This window comes from Mytilus edulis, chromosome 6 (assembly GCF_963676685.1).
Source record: "Mytilus edulis chromosome 6, xbMytEdul2.2, whole genome shotgun sequence".
Lineage (NCBI taxonomy): Eukaryota > Metazoa > Mollusca > Bivalvia > Mytilida > Mytilidae > Mytilus > Mytilus edulis.
In genome coordinates this window covers 56,410,091-56,426,977 of record NC_092349.1, presented here as the reverse complement: position 1 = coordinate 56,426,977, position 16,887 = coordinate 56,410,091, and the positions used below count along the sequence as shown (strand labels likewise).

At 32.5% G+C, this 16,887-nt stretch overlaps 1 protein-coding gene across 1 annotated transcript; it reads left to right on the top strand.

Moving 5' to 3' along the window:
* Positions 1-8,357: 8,357 nt before the first annotated feature.
* LOC139527928 (uncharacterized) lies at positions 8,358-16,124 on the top strand. Its single transcript, XM_071323612.1, has 4 exons — positions 8,358-8,470; positions 10,124-10,880; positions 12,661-12,744; positions 13,501-16,124. The coding sequence occupies exons 2-4, from the start codon at positions 10,226-10,228 to the stop codon at positions 15,627-15,629; spliced, it is 2,868 nt and encodes a 955-aa protein (XP_071179713.1). The 5' UTR covers positions 8,358-8,470; positions 10,124-10,225; the 3' UTR covers positions 15,630-16,124.
* Positions 16,125-16,887: the final 763 nt, after the last annotated feature.

Genomic DNA, 16,887 nt, shown 5'->3' with positions numbered 1-16,887 from the left:
CCCTTGCAACAGGCCACCTACGGACCCCTCATAGAGTTGTTGCAAGGGTTCTTAACGTGCAAAGAGCATGGCACTCTCTTTACACGAGGCATCGGATTTAACGTCCCCCTTCTGACCGGACGTGACTGCGAACTTGATACATCCCGCACAGCCAAACGGACGCCCCACTTCGTAAGCGTTTTACTGCCGGTCGGGAGAAGACCAAGTGACTATATTTCTATACCCCAGTCACCCTTGGGGTCGGTATATTTAAAGTGATCACCACATATTTTTTTATGTTATTTCGAATAGACAGACAAAATATTACAGTCTTTTCTTATAATTAAATTCTTGATGACGTCGAGGTCACATAATAAAATTATGTCTATAGGCTGATAAACAAAACGATGACATCCAAAAGTAAATTATAGAAATATAATAATGCATGACACATCTAATAGACGAACCCTTAATATGTGTTTCCTGTTAAAAAGTTAAATCTAAATGCAAATGTCCATGTTGACAGTACTAAACGTTTATATAATTTGGCATCCAAGATCAATTTAATACTGTAAAACAAAGATTTAAAGAAAACAAATCACATAGTACCTAATTAAGTATTTTTTTCTTGCTTTTACCTTTAGATGATATACTAACAAATAATTACATTAGATGTATGTTTCATTATAATATTTTATTCTGATTGGCTAACTGCACATCACGTGTTATTCCGTAAGCAGTTGCATTGCTTAATACAACTTTTCATTCAACCCACCATTTTTTCCTTTAAAAATGCCCTGTACCAAGTCAGGAATATGGCCATTGTTATATTATAGTTCGTTTCTGTGTGTATTACATTATAACGTTGTGTCGTTTGTTTTCTCTTATTTTTAAGTGTAAATTCACATTGCGATAAGACGTGTCACGGTACTTGTCTATCCCAAATTCATGTATTTGGTTTTGATGTTATATATATATATATGTTATATTTGTTATTCTCGTGGGATTTTGGCTATGTGTGTTACATTTTAAATTAATATAAAATTCGTGTTTTCATGATCATAGCTAAAAAATGTAATTATAAGTATTGAATGCTTCTTTTTGTAACTTTATAGGGTTGTAAAAGCGTTGACCGTGCGTTCATTTTACGCGCTTCATACAAAATGTACTTCGGTCAACGCTTTTACACCCCAATAAATTTACAAAAAGAAGCATTCAATTCTTAAATAAGATACCATTAAACCCACAAAAAAGTTTAAAACTTACCTGATAATGCTGTTCCCTTTATAACTTTTGTTTTTATTTAATTCTGTCAATTTTTAATGTAGATAATAAATGGTGATTAAAACTTACAGGAAATACTTACCATATACACTGTACTGTCTTAAAAAAGATAACACATTAATCCACGCAAAAGGTCAAAAGAATTAGTGTTATAGGATATGCATGTAAAATAGTATTCGACTGATGCGAATACGACATCCCTTTAAAGAGCCCATTTGTTTTCATATAAAAGTTTTATATATCAATTGAAAAACATCTTTACAATTGATTACTATTGAAAAAATATATATATAAAATAGGCAAATTTTGTGTTATAACAATTATTTGTCGTTTTTATCTATTGCTTTGACACGGTTCCTCCGCCTCGTTTTTTGACTAGCACGTGTTATACATCGACTTTAATATAAGCGGTTATCTCAGTACCGAAATCTAAACTATGACAAGCGCCGAGACGAGTTTTATTTTGAAATTATCAATTTTCCCACCTTAGTAGCAATATACAATCTTCACCTGCATATGGGATATATTTTTCGTAACTCATTCGGTATTCAAGATCTTTCTTGATGATGGAATTGTTTAACTACCTTGACTGGCTAAACATCCCTCACACGGTCGGCTCGGTGCCCGAAGGCGTTTGGTGGGCGTTTAAATAATTTTGTGCCATGGGTCAGAACAGGTGGAGGGCTTCATCTTGGTTTTGTGAGTTTTTTTTTTTTTTTGTTTTTCTTTAGTTGACTGTTTTGATGTTATTTCTTCACAACGGCTGCTTTCAGAGCCAAAATGGTCAGCTTGGCAGCCCGCTAACCTCGATGATGGAGTACTTCTAGATGAGTCTTGGACGTAGTATTAAAGATGACAGGAAGCATTATCAGGACCAAAGCCGTGAGGCAGTGGAATGAAGGTTCATCATCTAACACCTAGGATACAGCCCTCGGACGTCAGTCGGTATTACACTACCCCATCTACAATGGGTTTTGGAGTGCATGTTGACACGGGAATAAACGCACAAAACAAACGTTTACTGTACAGCGTTGGATTGGTTTCTGTCATCTGAAATAGTAAGTCGTTGATCTATTTAGAAGTAAACCCTCACCGAAGATAGCGGGTAAAGGAGAGCTGTGTAGCAGTGTAATGTCAAAGAACGTCTGGTCTTTCATTTTTACTTATACGATTTGTTTATATACCCCTTTTTAAAAACTGTTTTCCAGATATGAGTTTCCAAAATGTTAACAATACCTATTAAACACGTGTTTGAAACTGCATTATGTAATACACAGACAATGTAATGGAAAATATTTTTTTATTATGTTGTATATTTATCAATTATGGACTTTTGACGAGGTCATTACGTATTCCTTATATATGAACCTGTTTAGATTATATTGACCGAGGACGAAGTACGGGTGTCAATATGATATAGCAGGTCCATTTATAACGTATTGACTGAGATACAGTTGTAGTAGAAACATGGTGTTTGAAATGTTCTTTTTGTGTATTTCCAAATTTATTATGCCCCACCTACGATAGAAGAGGGGCATTGTGTTTTCTGGTCTGTGCATCCGTCGTTCGTCCGTCCGTCCGTCTGTCCCGCTTCAGGTTAAGGTTTTAAGTCAAAGTAGTTTTTGATAAAGTTAAAGTCCAATAAACTTGAAACCTAGTACACATGTTCCCTACAAAACGAATGTTGAAAGTTGAAAATCGAATGTTATCAACGAATGTTGAATGTTGAATGTTGAAAACGAATGTTGAATATTGAAAATGGATGCAAGAAAAAAAAATGAATGTTGAATGTTGAAATCGAATGTTGAATGTTGAAAATGGATACAATAAAAAAAAAAATAAAAATTAAATGTTGAATACTGAAATCGAATGTTGAATGTTGAATGTTAAATATTGAAATCGAATGTTGAATGTTGGATGTTGGATGTTGAAAACGGATGCAAGAAAAAAAAAATAAAAAAAAATAAAAAAAGTATTGAATGTTGAATGTTGAATATTGAACCAACTTGACATCCGTAAAATACGGGAAGTATCCAGTGAAAACTTGCAAATTTTCTTTTTGTCTGCTGCGGCGATTCCTCTGTGTTTGTTTTCTGTGACGTCATGACGTTATTAATCTAAATCTAGCCAGATTTGTTTGTATTGACCACCAAATTAGAATATACTTATAAATAGAAACATAGCGCCTCTACAAGTAAAATAGAAACAAGGCTGCGGGTACGTGAAATAACCTTTGAACCACGAAATCGTTATATCCAATGAAAATAGCATTAAACGTTTCTCAATAAAACAAAAAACAAAAATAAACCTCACACAATATCGAAGCAACGACCATTTTGTTTTAAGATAAAATTCTTACATACTGATTTACTCTTCAATTATACACCTATGAAAAAAAAAACAAATATCCGAACATTTTTTTACGTTGACCAAAATCGATTGTACATGCCGTACCTAAAATCAAACATTTCACGCCATGAAAGGTCGGCAATTGCAAGACTGATATGTGGTGTTTTCCCCTTGAAATCGATAGAGGGCGTTACCGGGGCGTCCCAGCTGACAGACGACTTTGTAAAGCTTGCAGAACTGGAAGCGAAGAAGACGAAACACTTTTTATTACATTGTCCTGCCTATTCATTTCAGAGAAATCGCATTTTGATTGACTGTCAACAGAGATATATTATTAATTATAATTTTGATAACATGTCTGACATGGATAATTTAAATTTTTTACTTAGTGCCTGTGTTAAAACAGTGTCAAAATTTATCACTAATATTTCTGATATTAGAACACAAACATTGATGAGAAAAAAATAATTACTTGTTTATTGTACATTTAAATTGATATTTGATAATTATAACAGATAACTATTGGAATTTTAGAAGAACAGTGCATCATATGCCTATGAAGGCTGGCTGACATAAAATATGTATCATTTGTATTAGTATGTTACATGTATATCAGGCTGCACTTAAATAAAACAATATATATGTATATGTTCACTAAGGAGATCTTAGATTTTTCGGTAGAGTAAACATAGATTACAATTCACAATTTATAATAATAAGAATTCATAATCAGTTCGTTAAACGCAGGTCAGGATGCATATTGAATAATATTGGTTGTATTCGGGAGCATGTGCGTTAGATACTGGTTGACAATATATGATTATTGTTTTTGTAGACGCTTAGAATCCTGGTTTTCATTATAAAAATAAAGAGATAAAGTATATTTTTTAATCAAATAAGACGTTCATCAAAAGGGTTGAGTACACACCCGTGGTAAAATAATAATATATCTTGGGCTGATCCGCTATACTCCCACGTCATATGCTGTTTTTTTTTTTATAAAGGATAACATGGTAACGTAAAAATTTTAAAAGGATTTTACGAAAAAATCCCCAATTGTGAAACCAAAAGTCATCAAAACAAGGAAACATAAACAAACGACGATAAAATCGAAAATTAGCCAATAATTTTTACAGTTAATTTCTTGTGGTATTTACATGATTTACTAAGTGTAATTGGAGAATTCTTCTTTCTTGAAAGTACTGTTTTTATTTTGGTAACAAGGAATGTAGACAGATATAATTCCAGGACTAACCCACATAAACAGAAGACTAACGTTATTACAATACCAATACCAGGTATGGTGCCTAGTTCCTTTACTCTATGACTATCTTACTATTTATACACGAGCATACATAATATAGAAAAGACTGTAGAATCATTTCTGACCTCCAAAAGATCTTTTGTCTTTTTAGATGACACTGATTTCAAACTATAACATACAAAAAGTGGGAACTTCAAGATTCAAGGCGGACAGACGTTTTATACATTCTCTGTTGGTGGAATAAGCGAGCGATTACAAAAAAAAGATGTACTGAGAAAAAGTGACTATGAACGTAAGATGTTAGTCTTATATGACTTACAAATCAACACGTTCATTCACATAAATCGTAAAACATTTGTTAACACTATATCGATTTCGGAGTGTTAATATTGAAATGTAAAGCGAAATGTATGAAAATATGACGACATACGAAAAAATATCCCTTTACATATACATGTACGCTCTTAATTCGGATAATATCGCATTTGAATGGAATTAATTATGAAGTAAGTGCTGTTTTAATTTCTATTCTATTATGAAATTTATGGATTTCGGCAAAATATAGGTGCTTGTAAAAAATAGTGCCCAAAAAGTCTGTCTTTATCCGCCGTTTTGAAAATGGCGCTTTAGATACAACACATTCATACCTTGATACCAATATATTTATTGATATACTGTACGTCAAAGACGTTTTGCGAAATAATAATGTCTGAATATAGCTTTGACACCAAAACTGCTACGGTTTTGAACAGTTTGTTGGAAGTTGTTCGCGATCTTCAGCATCGATTCGAGAAGTTTGAAAAGCAAATTGAGAAGATAGATGTTATCCAATGTACTGTTAACACACTTGCCCATAGAGTTGATGATATAGAAAAGAACTTAGAGTATTTGATGAATAGAAGCACTGAAATGGAAGGGAGCGTTGCCAACATGGGTCACCTTATGCACAAAGTGGTAGATAGGTGCAAAGAAAACACTTCAGATATTACAAGTTTAAAAACTGCAGAATTGCACCATAACACTCGAATGAAAACCCAGAAGAAACACTCAATTCGTTTATCAAACAAAAATTAAACATTGACAAAAAAATCAACTTCGTTACAGTTCACAGATTCGAGAAAAGAGGTAACAGAGGTAATCGTCCGATTTTGGCAAAATTTATTTCAACAAAGGACAAAGAAATTGTATTGAAAAATGGATTCAGATTAAAGGGGACACATTTCGGTATACAAGAACAATTTCTAAAAGAAATAGTAGAAAAACGAAAAATATTATACCCGATGGCAAAACAGGCAAGAAGGGAAAAAAGGAAAGTACTGTTGGTTAGAGACGAGCTGTATATCGATGGTAATCTGTTCAAACCGAATACTGAAATATCTGGAATCGAAACACAACAATACGCATGTGCCAATAGTAACATACATCAGCAAAATATACCACAACGATACTGTAACAAACGATCAACACCAAGTCAATCTGAATCTTCACACCACTAAACTAATATGTGTTGTACATGAAAAGAAGTTGTTCACTATTCAAATGTGAAGGGAACATTATTTCGTCAAATAATACTTTGCTATCAAACTTTTTATTTTAAAGACAATCCGGTACATATTTAAATATTTCCATGTAAACCTCATGTTTCACCATTGTTGTGACAGAGGGTAACTTTGTTTCTATTTATTTCTGTATACCATTGTATTCACATAGGTTATCGGAATAAACTTACTTGATTAATCTATGGCCGTGTTCACACCAAATTCCATGTACAGTAAACTTGTTTACAATTAGTTTAATGAACTGGACATTGGTTTCACATTAAATTTGTTCACATCTATACACCTTGTTTAATTACCTGTACATAAGATTTGTTCACATTTGTAAACTCTATGTCATTTAAAAATGTTTATTACGTAGAATCGAAATAAACGTTTTCGGACAACTTTTCTAGCAGCAAGGGAACGACCATTTGACTCTAAATAGGGGGGATGGAAATATTCCGAGCCCCAATTGGATAAAGAAAACAATTCTGGTTCTACAGATGATAAAAAATATTCTGAATCAAGAGTTTCCCCACACATTATAGTGTTCAATGTTGAAGAGAAAAAAATTGATTACCAGCATCGAAAAAAAACCGGAATAAAACGTTTGCGCGGCAAAATTCTGATAATTAAACAAAATGCCCCCCCTTTTTTTAAGTTAAGTGGTTGCTTCTTTATGAAAGCCATTTTGATGATTTGCAGTAGTTTAAAGATACTAAAGATGTCTCGATTTTAAAAGCATTAGAAAACGTAGGCTGCAACAGCGTGCTTTCAGACGGAGAAGGATATATTAGGGATCACTATATTTCTATCTTTTCTGTTTGTTCAAATGGTATTTCTTCTCCAAGAAGTATTTGGCAAAGGAAGGGGTAATGTTTTTTTTTTTACCTTTTAAGTGTAATTTCACGGATCCGAGATACTAGACAAACAATACATTTACCTCACACTTTTTAAGTAATGCATTTATGAGTGAATCGTTGTTTGAGTAAAGACCAGTGGCAAATATTTCTGTGTAAGTCAAGTCGATTCGGAAAGACCATAATTTTCAAATGAATTATGTGTTTGGCAATGATGCTGATTTGAGTCTTGATAAGGGCTTAATAAAGCTACGTTAAGTTTTATTTCTAAACAAAACAAATAAATATATCAAGTTGAGACAAATATTTCTGTAAAGAACTTCATAAATAATTGCTTTAAATATCAATTTTATTAAAAAAATTCGTTTCTTCCTTAAATATGCATGGTGAAACTAATGTTTTAAATGCCTAGTTTTGTGTACACTTAATCTACACAAGGCCTACATCGAGTATCGACTGCATGTAGACAAAACATGATTTACACTACATGTAAACATTGAGTTTTATCAATGGGAACGTAATTTTGTTTAGTTTACGTGTGAGTTACACTTACACAACACCGAGTTTAGGTCAATGTGAACACGGCCTATGTTAGAAAGGAAATGGTCAGTGCAAACACGAATAGATAGCTAATTCGCGATTTCATGATAAACGAAGAAAAACCAATTTGCATCGCATCCAAACATACTTGTTAAAACGAAATCAACTAGATTTGTTTTAGAAAATAAACAACATATTTAGATTTTACGCAATCAACATGATCTTCCAGTACAAAAAATCCATTTCACAATTTTTGTTCGATAGTAAAAGAAGCGTTAAGAATTTAAAATTAATAAAAAAAAAATAATATAAAGACATATATTTTCAAACAAATAACGTTTTGTTCATTGTTAATTATTAAATTAAAACATTGAACTGTTTTCAAGACACATACATACGTGTTTATTGAAGAGTGAATGCACATGTTACATGTTATAATTCACTTTGTTCTACTGTCATTTAAATTGTTTCAAAGTATGATTATGTGATTTAAGTTATTGAGTTTTGATTCATAATTACTTATTGTTAATGTGCTTTGTTTATTTCAACGGTAAGATACGTCCAATATCCTGTCATGACAACAGCAAAAAACACAACAAAAATTAATGTAAAAGGAAATGTGGAGGAACATTTCTTAATGCAACAACACTTTACAGGTATCTTATGTATAATTTTTTTTAAATTCTTATGATACTTGATAAATCATGTAAAACTAAAATTTAACACTTCTTGGGTTTTAAATTATGGAAACGATTGGAATTATTGAGTTTGATTCAATCATCACCGACGAGATTAACGTCAACGACGCATGCGTATGACGTACTTGATGTTTAATAATACTTCTATTCAGATGAATATGAGTACATTACTTTTACAAAATTCTAACTTGGATGGAGAGTTGTCTCAATAGAACTCATACCCCATCTTCTTATATCTATATAATTCTTTTGTATATATTATATTTTATTTAATGAATGGCTATTATCTATTTTCGGATTATGTAAAATGTGAAGAGTCCAAAATTAGTTTTATGGTTCAATAAAATCAAAATAAATTATTGCCATTCATTATAAATAAATTTCTATCAAAAATAAGGCTCAAAGAACTTTTATATCATTTATATTAACAATAACAACGTACACACATGTTAGCGTATGAATACACAACATCAGAGTGGGGGTGTCGCCAACAAACTTAACAACATTGAATATAAAACTAATAATTGTAACCAATCAGAAGATAGTAAAAACACCAAATTTATTTATATCATTTTGCATTTAAATTGTCCTTTATACACACATTTTTTTCGTTTGACATGCACGGTTTATTTATAGGTAAAACATATCTACATCATTATTATATAATATGAAACTAATGAAATAAACATTTTGTAACACAAAGTCATTCTGTGGTTGACTGATTGGACTTATTATAGGTTGCATTTCTGTAAATATTGACAATGCAATTTCCCATAGGAGCTTCTTTTACGGCTAAAACTGTACCACTTTTACTATGAAGTTTTGAAAAAAATCTTATCCTAGAATTGAAAGTTCATATGCACCACAATTTTTTTCAAAGGTCAAAATATAGGGCTGTGCGGCATATTTTCAACGTTTATATGCCCTGAACTTCTCAGAGTTTAAACTTACACTAATTTTCTTAACTAACCCTACCTCGAATGAAAGGTTACCACAGATTTAAATGTAAACAATATAGACGTGTTTATTTACTGGTAACATTCCCAAGTTCTGTCTCTGCGATATGGAACACAGAGAGCATAACTGGGAACCAGTATGTAAACAAAATGAATTTTCTATGAATATTCAATTACACCCAAAAAGAGGCGTGTTTTGAGAAACAGCTGTATTTACAAAGTGCAACCTATAAGCGGTTTAAAGTAGATTTGGTCAAAATATTTATATTGTTCATTGATCTTTGGTAGATGTCTTATGTTTTTTTCGTATAACACCATTGTATACAATGGTAATGGTGTGTTTGTTTATTCTATATTGTCTAGAGATATAGGATAGGGTTGAGATCGCACTACAATTGTACAGTGAGATAAAAGGTTGGTTCTATTAAAACGTGGTAACCCGCTCCATAAATTTGTTATTTACATTACATTTATAGATCAAAGATCAGCTTAAATTATAAGTTTCATTCTAACACTGAAATATTAGATCGACAAAGTCTTTTGCAAAAGTATTACTTTCAGTATTAGTTATAGACCTTGGTTATGTGAATGTATGAGCACAAACACTCTTAAACATTTTGTAACAACAGATAAAAAAAAAAACTTTATTTTGTAGATATGTTAATGATATGAAACAGGAAGAAAACATGTGATCAACTCATTGTATACATTTTCTAAACGAAGTTCTACAGACAAATTTGCATCTGCACTCCATAGTATGGCAACGCAAATCTTCTCATCGATTGTAAGTACGTCATCAACAATAACCAACTATGCACGATTAGGACTAGCTTCTCAAAATGAGTTGCCGGACATGCTTCGAGAACTTTTATTGATAAAAGAGCCGCCACATCTTTTGGAAGCTCACATCAATAGAAACGACTTCTTATTACGAAACTTAAAACCATATGAATGGCAGATTATCAGAACTGTTCGAGAGAACTCGTATCATGATTGTGATGTGCCGCTTATGTACAAGATAATAAGAAATCTAAAACTAGTGCCAAGTCCAACCCAAGGCTGGGATAATAACATGCCACCATCTACCTCTGAGATAACAATAGGCGATGACGTTGAACGAATTAGGCGAATTAGGAATGAGATAGTTCACAGAGGAAACACGAATGTCCAAGACTCTGAATTAGCCAAATATTTTTCTACATTTAAGAAAATTGCAAGCAGGCTTGAGTCATATCTTTCGAAGCCTGAAAGAGAATTTGTGTCAAGAATAGAGATTGCTGAAACTTGTTGTATAGACAATGATACAGAACAACGATATCTCAATCGATTAAATGAATTAGCTCAACACGAGGCACAACTTTCCATGAGCGTTGCTGAAGTTTACCGGGACCTAGATAGTCTACGTTTAAACAGTAAGTTGCCTTTTGATTGAATCATATACAACTTAGTAGTCATATAAATTGAAGCCGGAAAATAATCGAATACTTTTATTCGATTACTTATTTCCCGAACCTTTCATACGTCGTTTTCATGGGTCATGAGTATTAAGTTTATTTCCATATAAAAAGAACATATGTGTGATATTTCTTACCAATATTCCCTCAGACGACTTTTACATATATCTATATTTGTTATTGACGACAATCATCGTAGAAAATAGTTCTGCAATCGTGTTTACCGAACCTTTCATACTTTTTTTACAGAAAAAAAAAATCGCAAGGGTAGAGAAAAACACTGAAATATATGATAAATTTAAGTGTCTGTCATCGTCATTTTCTAAATCTGTATAACTTCTCCATTTGTACTGTTTACCTTACAACAAACTTATTTTCAAATACCTGTGTTTAATATTTTATTTGGCGGCATTTTGATCAAGATTATGTTTGACATTCTGAAATTATTTATTAATAATATCTCACAGCGGTATTCTACTGTTGCCTTTATGTATTCACCCGTTATTATATTGTTTTTGTATTTACATTAATTGTGTCATATATCAAGGTAATTCGTTCAGTGTTTGTTCACATGTGTTATATGTGTTTTAATTTAGTTAAGCCACTTCAATTGACAACCCATTCGTTCTGTGTCTGTCCTATGTCAAGACCCTGTAATTCGGTAGTTGTTATTTGTTCATATCAATCATATGTAATAAAAAATTAATGTGACTTTATACATATTATACGGTATGTGTGTTGTCACTGCCGAAGACCGTTTGATGACCTTTAGCTATTCGTTAACTTCTGTCATTTTATGTTTGGTCTCGTATGCAATTCTACTACATCTCTTTATATCTTTGTATCTATGTAAATTCCTTTCACCTAGTCTTTGGCGCGTTAAACATTTACTATTCAATATGCCGAGTGACTATTTTATTTCTTGTTCTTATTCACTTTTAACTGGTGGGGAGGGGGTGGACTCAATATTCTCCGGAAGTGTAAGAAAATTTCGCACCCCAAGTGGTACCTGTCGTGTGACTCCTGTTAGTACAAATGAATTATAAGTTTAACTCGATAGGTCAGATTCGGGGAAAATGTTCTAGGATTGTTGTTATGCCAGTTTGAACATATTACTTGTCAATTGTGAAACGGATACCCCATAACAGATAAATAACTCGTGATGACGTCTTTTGGAAGGAATGATTTCAACGTAACCACTTGGAAATCTTGGTTAAAGAGTTTCCTTGTGAGCAGCAACACTAAAGGGAAATATGATAAGAAATTTAAGCCCTGGAATATCTTATCCACTGGCAGATATAAAATCTGTATGGTGGCGCTGCTGGAATGTTGCTACATAGAAATGGAAAGTTTACAATAGGGAAGCTAAAATCATCTCTTTTGTCGAAAAGGACTGTTTTCAACCGACCCTCATTATCAATTTCTCTAGATGTAAGTGAATATATGAGACAGATGTATCTGTATCTGTTGTATCCTTTATATCAAGTCGGATGGGATAGACATAATAGATGCATTCAGCTAACAATACATATAAAGTCATCAAATTTGAATTATTTAGTGTTATAACTTCATCTATATAGCGGAAAGTAAAAATTGAAGGATACTACTAACTTCTTTTCTTTCTTCGTAAACAGTTTCTTTCAAGACGCCAGCCTCGTATTGTTACATATGAATGTATATTAAACATCTACCGTTGTCTTTACATTTTGATTGAAATTTTGTATGTTTTTCATTATAGTGCAAGGGAATGTTTCAACACTTCAAAGGAGAATAGACAGTGTAACAAACGAACAAGACGAGGTGATTCGGAGGAATATTAGAGGTAAAAATGTTCTCATAGTCGACTGAATTGCAAGAGAATGTATTCGCATTTATTTATCAATTTTACTTTACATAAAAGGTATAATGAAAACTTCGTGATACAATTAGTAAATTGAAGTCAGAACCAAAAACGTTTCATGTTATTTAAATATATATTGGCAATAATACAAGTCGAAACTAAAAATGCGACAAACATTTTTAGGCTTGACATAAAAATTCAATAAAGCTTACACTCACTGGTTTGTCCACATTTCCGTTGTAATAAAACTGTTTACTAGTGATATATTTTAATTTGGTATAGATTCTACTTAAATATTAATTAATGTTATCAAAAATTGCCCATTACTTATATTACATTGCCAATAATATACTGAAAATTCACAATAAGTTCTTAGGATTAAGCTAAAATTAAGTTTCACGTGGGATTCAAATGGATTTAAGTTCACGTCGTGAAATTCATGTGAGAAAAATTTGCCTGCATAGATGTTAAGAAATTAAGTTAATAGTAAACATGTAATTCCTTGCATAATACAATAAATCGTTTTGACAATTTTATTTGTTAGCTATATCAATTTAACAAAATCATGATTGTAGTATCTGATATCGTCTGTGAAATGGACATTCCATAACGGTCAACAAATTCATGATGGCGTATTTTAATTTACAAAGTGATAAATTCAACTTCACCCCATTGAACCCATGTACGTATATTGAGGAATGATTAATCCTTTATAACTGTTAGCCATTTATTCTATAGATCAAATTGAAAAGGATTTACGAAAATGGAAGCAAGATGATGTGAAGTTTGTACCCACAAGAGCTGTTCAATTTGTATTAAATTGTCTGGAAAATGAAAACTGTGTAACTATTGTTGGAAGCCCGGGGATAGGCAAAACGGCTATCACAAGACACGTTGCGTTAAAGATGAAAGGCTTAGGATATACTGTCATTCCAATAACAGTTCCAACAGACATAAGAGACTTTTACCAGCCTGGAAACCCAACTGGAAAACAAAAGCAAACAATTTTTGTTGTTGATGACATTTGTGGTAATTTTACAGCTAATCAAAATATGATTGACAGCTGGAAACAGTTAATTGGTGTTGTTGAAAGCATATTAAAAGAAAACAGGGATAAGTGTAAAATGATTGTGTCTTGTAGATCAGTGGTTTATAAAGATAACAAATTTAGTGTCTTAGTCCCATTTAAATCTTGCAAATCTTGTAATATGAGTTCAACTGAATTACAGTTATCGAGGTCTGAACGAATGAACATAGCCTCAGTTCACTTGGGCCAACTTGGGTATGAAATAGCTCAGAAGTGTCCTTATGACTTCTTTCCTCTTTTGTGCTTTCTTTGTAGTAGACAAGAAAACGTCGATATCAATAAATTCTTTAGTAAACCCTTTTCAGTATTTGAGAACGAGCTTAACAGCCTTCTTTATTGTCAAGGAGAAGATGGCAAGTGTAAGATATGTGCTTTATCACTTTGTGTTATTTATAAGAATGAATTAGAGGAGAAATACCTTACAACCAATGATCCCACTGTCCGTGTTATCATAGATAATGTTTGCGAAGCATGTGGGTTGAACATAGGAACTTCCAGAGTTAAAATCAAAGAAGAATTGGAAACACTTGTAGATACGTATCTAAAGAAAGAAAGAAATATGTACCAAACAGTCCATGATAAGTTTTTTGATTTTCTGGTTTATTACTGCAGTACCAAAATGTTCAGTTGTCTTGTTGAACACGCAGTTAGTAGTTTGATCCATGAACGGTTTCTCTGGAACAAAATACTTGATAAGGAGGATAAAGATATAGACGAGTTTATCATTAAAATTCCAGACGATAAATTAGCATTGTATTTAAACAGGCTTGTCAAAGACTGGTCAAAAGAGAAATTAAGAAAAGTGTTTGTTGAAAATAATAATATGAAGAATGAAAAATTTAGGGACGCATTACTAACTGATTTAGCGCAGCGTGATTTAGCAGAACAGGAACAACTTGCCAACATGACACAGATGTATAACGGGACACTTATAAGTTGCTTAGAAGTCTGTTGTCGCCAAGAATATACCAATTTTCTACCGTGGATTTTAAAACAAGGTGTTGCCAAAGCTCAAAGTAATAGTAATTTGACACCAGCTAGTTCAGCGTGTATAGTAAATAATAAAGGAATGATAGATAAACTATTAAGTTTAGGGGCAGAAATCAACAAATCAGGAAGCACAGAGATGACACCAATACATTCCTCACGGTGTTACAATGATATCAATGTAGGTGTAGTAAATTTATTAACGGAACATCGATCTTTCATCAACAATCAAATGTTTAATGGTTCAACTCCGTTTCTTTTAGCTTTATCTACTAATCAAAATATACAAGTACTGAAGATACTTCTTTACAGTTCTGCGAATTGTAACATTGGTCTCTACGACAGTAAGACGATTAGGAATAAGATGGAATTGGTAGAGGTTTGGACAATGGAAGAAGAGATGACATTTTGGTCGAATTGGTTTACAGATAACTGCTTACCAGTTGTTGATGAATATGTTAAACAAGATCCAGACAAAATACTTGAGATCATAGGAGGAGCTACACCACTGCACATGGCTTGTTTTAAAAATGACATTCAAATCATTGAACTTTTATTGAACAGAAATTCCATCATCAACATAGGTAAAGAAGATGGTGCGACACCTCTTTTGTTAGCTTGTCAGTTTGGTTTCGCTGATGTTGCAACATTACTCCTTGAACACGATGCCGACCGGGAAATTAAAAGAAATGATGGAAAAAAAGCAATAGATATGGCAAAGCAAAATAATCATTTGGAGATAGTTTCTTTGTTAGGAAATCCTAGGTGGAAAATGAATATTATACTTTATTAATATCATATCTCCGGAATGCTGTCCTGGATTTACAAAAATGTATCTCCATCAGGAACGCTCAATTACAAACATCGAATACAATTATAACCACCATGAACCGAAAAGATTAAATAGGCAGAAAAAGAATAGAAAGATTGAATTAACTACTTCGTATCAACACACATTAGCTGTAACTGTTCACTTATGACAAAAGGGACAGGTGCTTCTTTAATCCTCGGTGATTTGAGGGTAGTATTCGTAAGCTACAATTTGTTTTGTATAGAGTTTTATATTCTGTTATGTGTCTTTTTATTGTTTTGGCTTAGTAATGGTGTTGTCTGCTTGCCGTCGCTATAAAGGTTTTATTAGCTGCATGACATGTTTATATAAGAGGTAAATTAAAGAACAGCAACTAGTATTCCTATCATAGTTCAGATCTACAATCTATGTCGCATAACGTATACTGTATTATTAATTATGTTAACTTTGTATTAAATGTGTATGTATATATATTCAAAATCAGTCTGACATCAAATTATTTTATTTCATTTACAATAGAATGCTGTTTGTATTTTAGTGTCATTATTTACATATTAGAATGAGATCATTATGTAAAAATGATGTTGTCTGCAAGATTTTGCTTTCTGTTCTTTTTTAATAAAAATAACATACCAATCGTATATTGTACTGTAACACAATTGTTCCAGGGTAGGACCCAGCAAGCATGGTGAACATCTGAAGATGACTTAAATAAAACATAGCAATATGTGAAGAAGAGATGTTGCTTAATGGCTTAGATGGCTTCAGCCATATTTTGCACAAATTATTGGATTAATTTGGTTCAACTCTCTTTTCGTTACTTAATTTACCTTTCTTTTTGATTGAATTAAAACGCCACTAGTGAGATTATTCGGAAGCGCTCACGTGGTATATTTGATGAAGCCTTATTGTGCGGCTGATTGGTGCAGATATAGAGTAGAATTGCTCACTTGATGAGGAAAGAACGAAACCTTGCACAGCAGATCTTGGTTGATTTTGATTTCAGATATTGACCCACTCATGTGAACTAATTGGGGAAAAACCCAAGGCAGGGAGTTGGTTATGTATTTTTTATGTACTTGCGTTGCACTGGCTAAGGTTAAATTTTGATTAGATGATGTGTCCATTGGAGGAATTTTAACTTCTTTATTTCGCTTATCTACTAATTCACTCACAACAGATGCCAATTATTGATAATACCCTGCTGTTCAAATGCACCTTTAAATTGACATGTGTCTCC

Excerpts from the sequence above, each read along its gene's own strand:
- LOC139527928 (XM_071323612.1), top strand. The coding sequence starts at position 10,226 with ATGGCAACGCAAATCTTCTCATCGATTGTAAGTACGTCATCAACAATA. Across the intron at positions 10,881-12,660 it reads AGATAGTCTACGTTTAAACA|TGCAAGGGAATGTTTCAACA; the intron begins GTAAGTTGCCTT and ends TTTTCATTATAG. Across the intron at positions 12,745-13,500 it reads GATTCGGAGGAATATTAGAG|ATCAAATTGAAAAGGATTTA; the intron begins GTAAAAATGTTC and ends TTTATTCTATAG.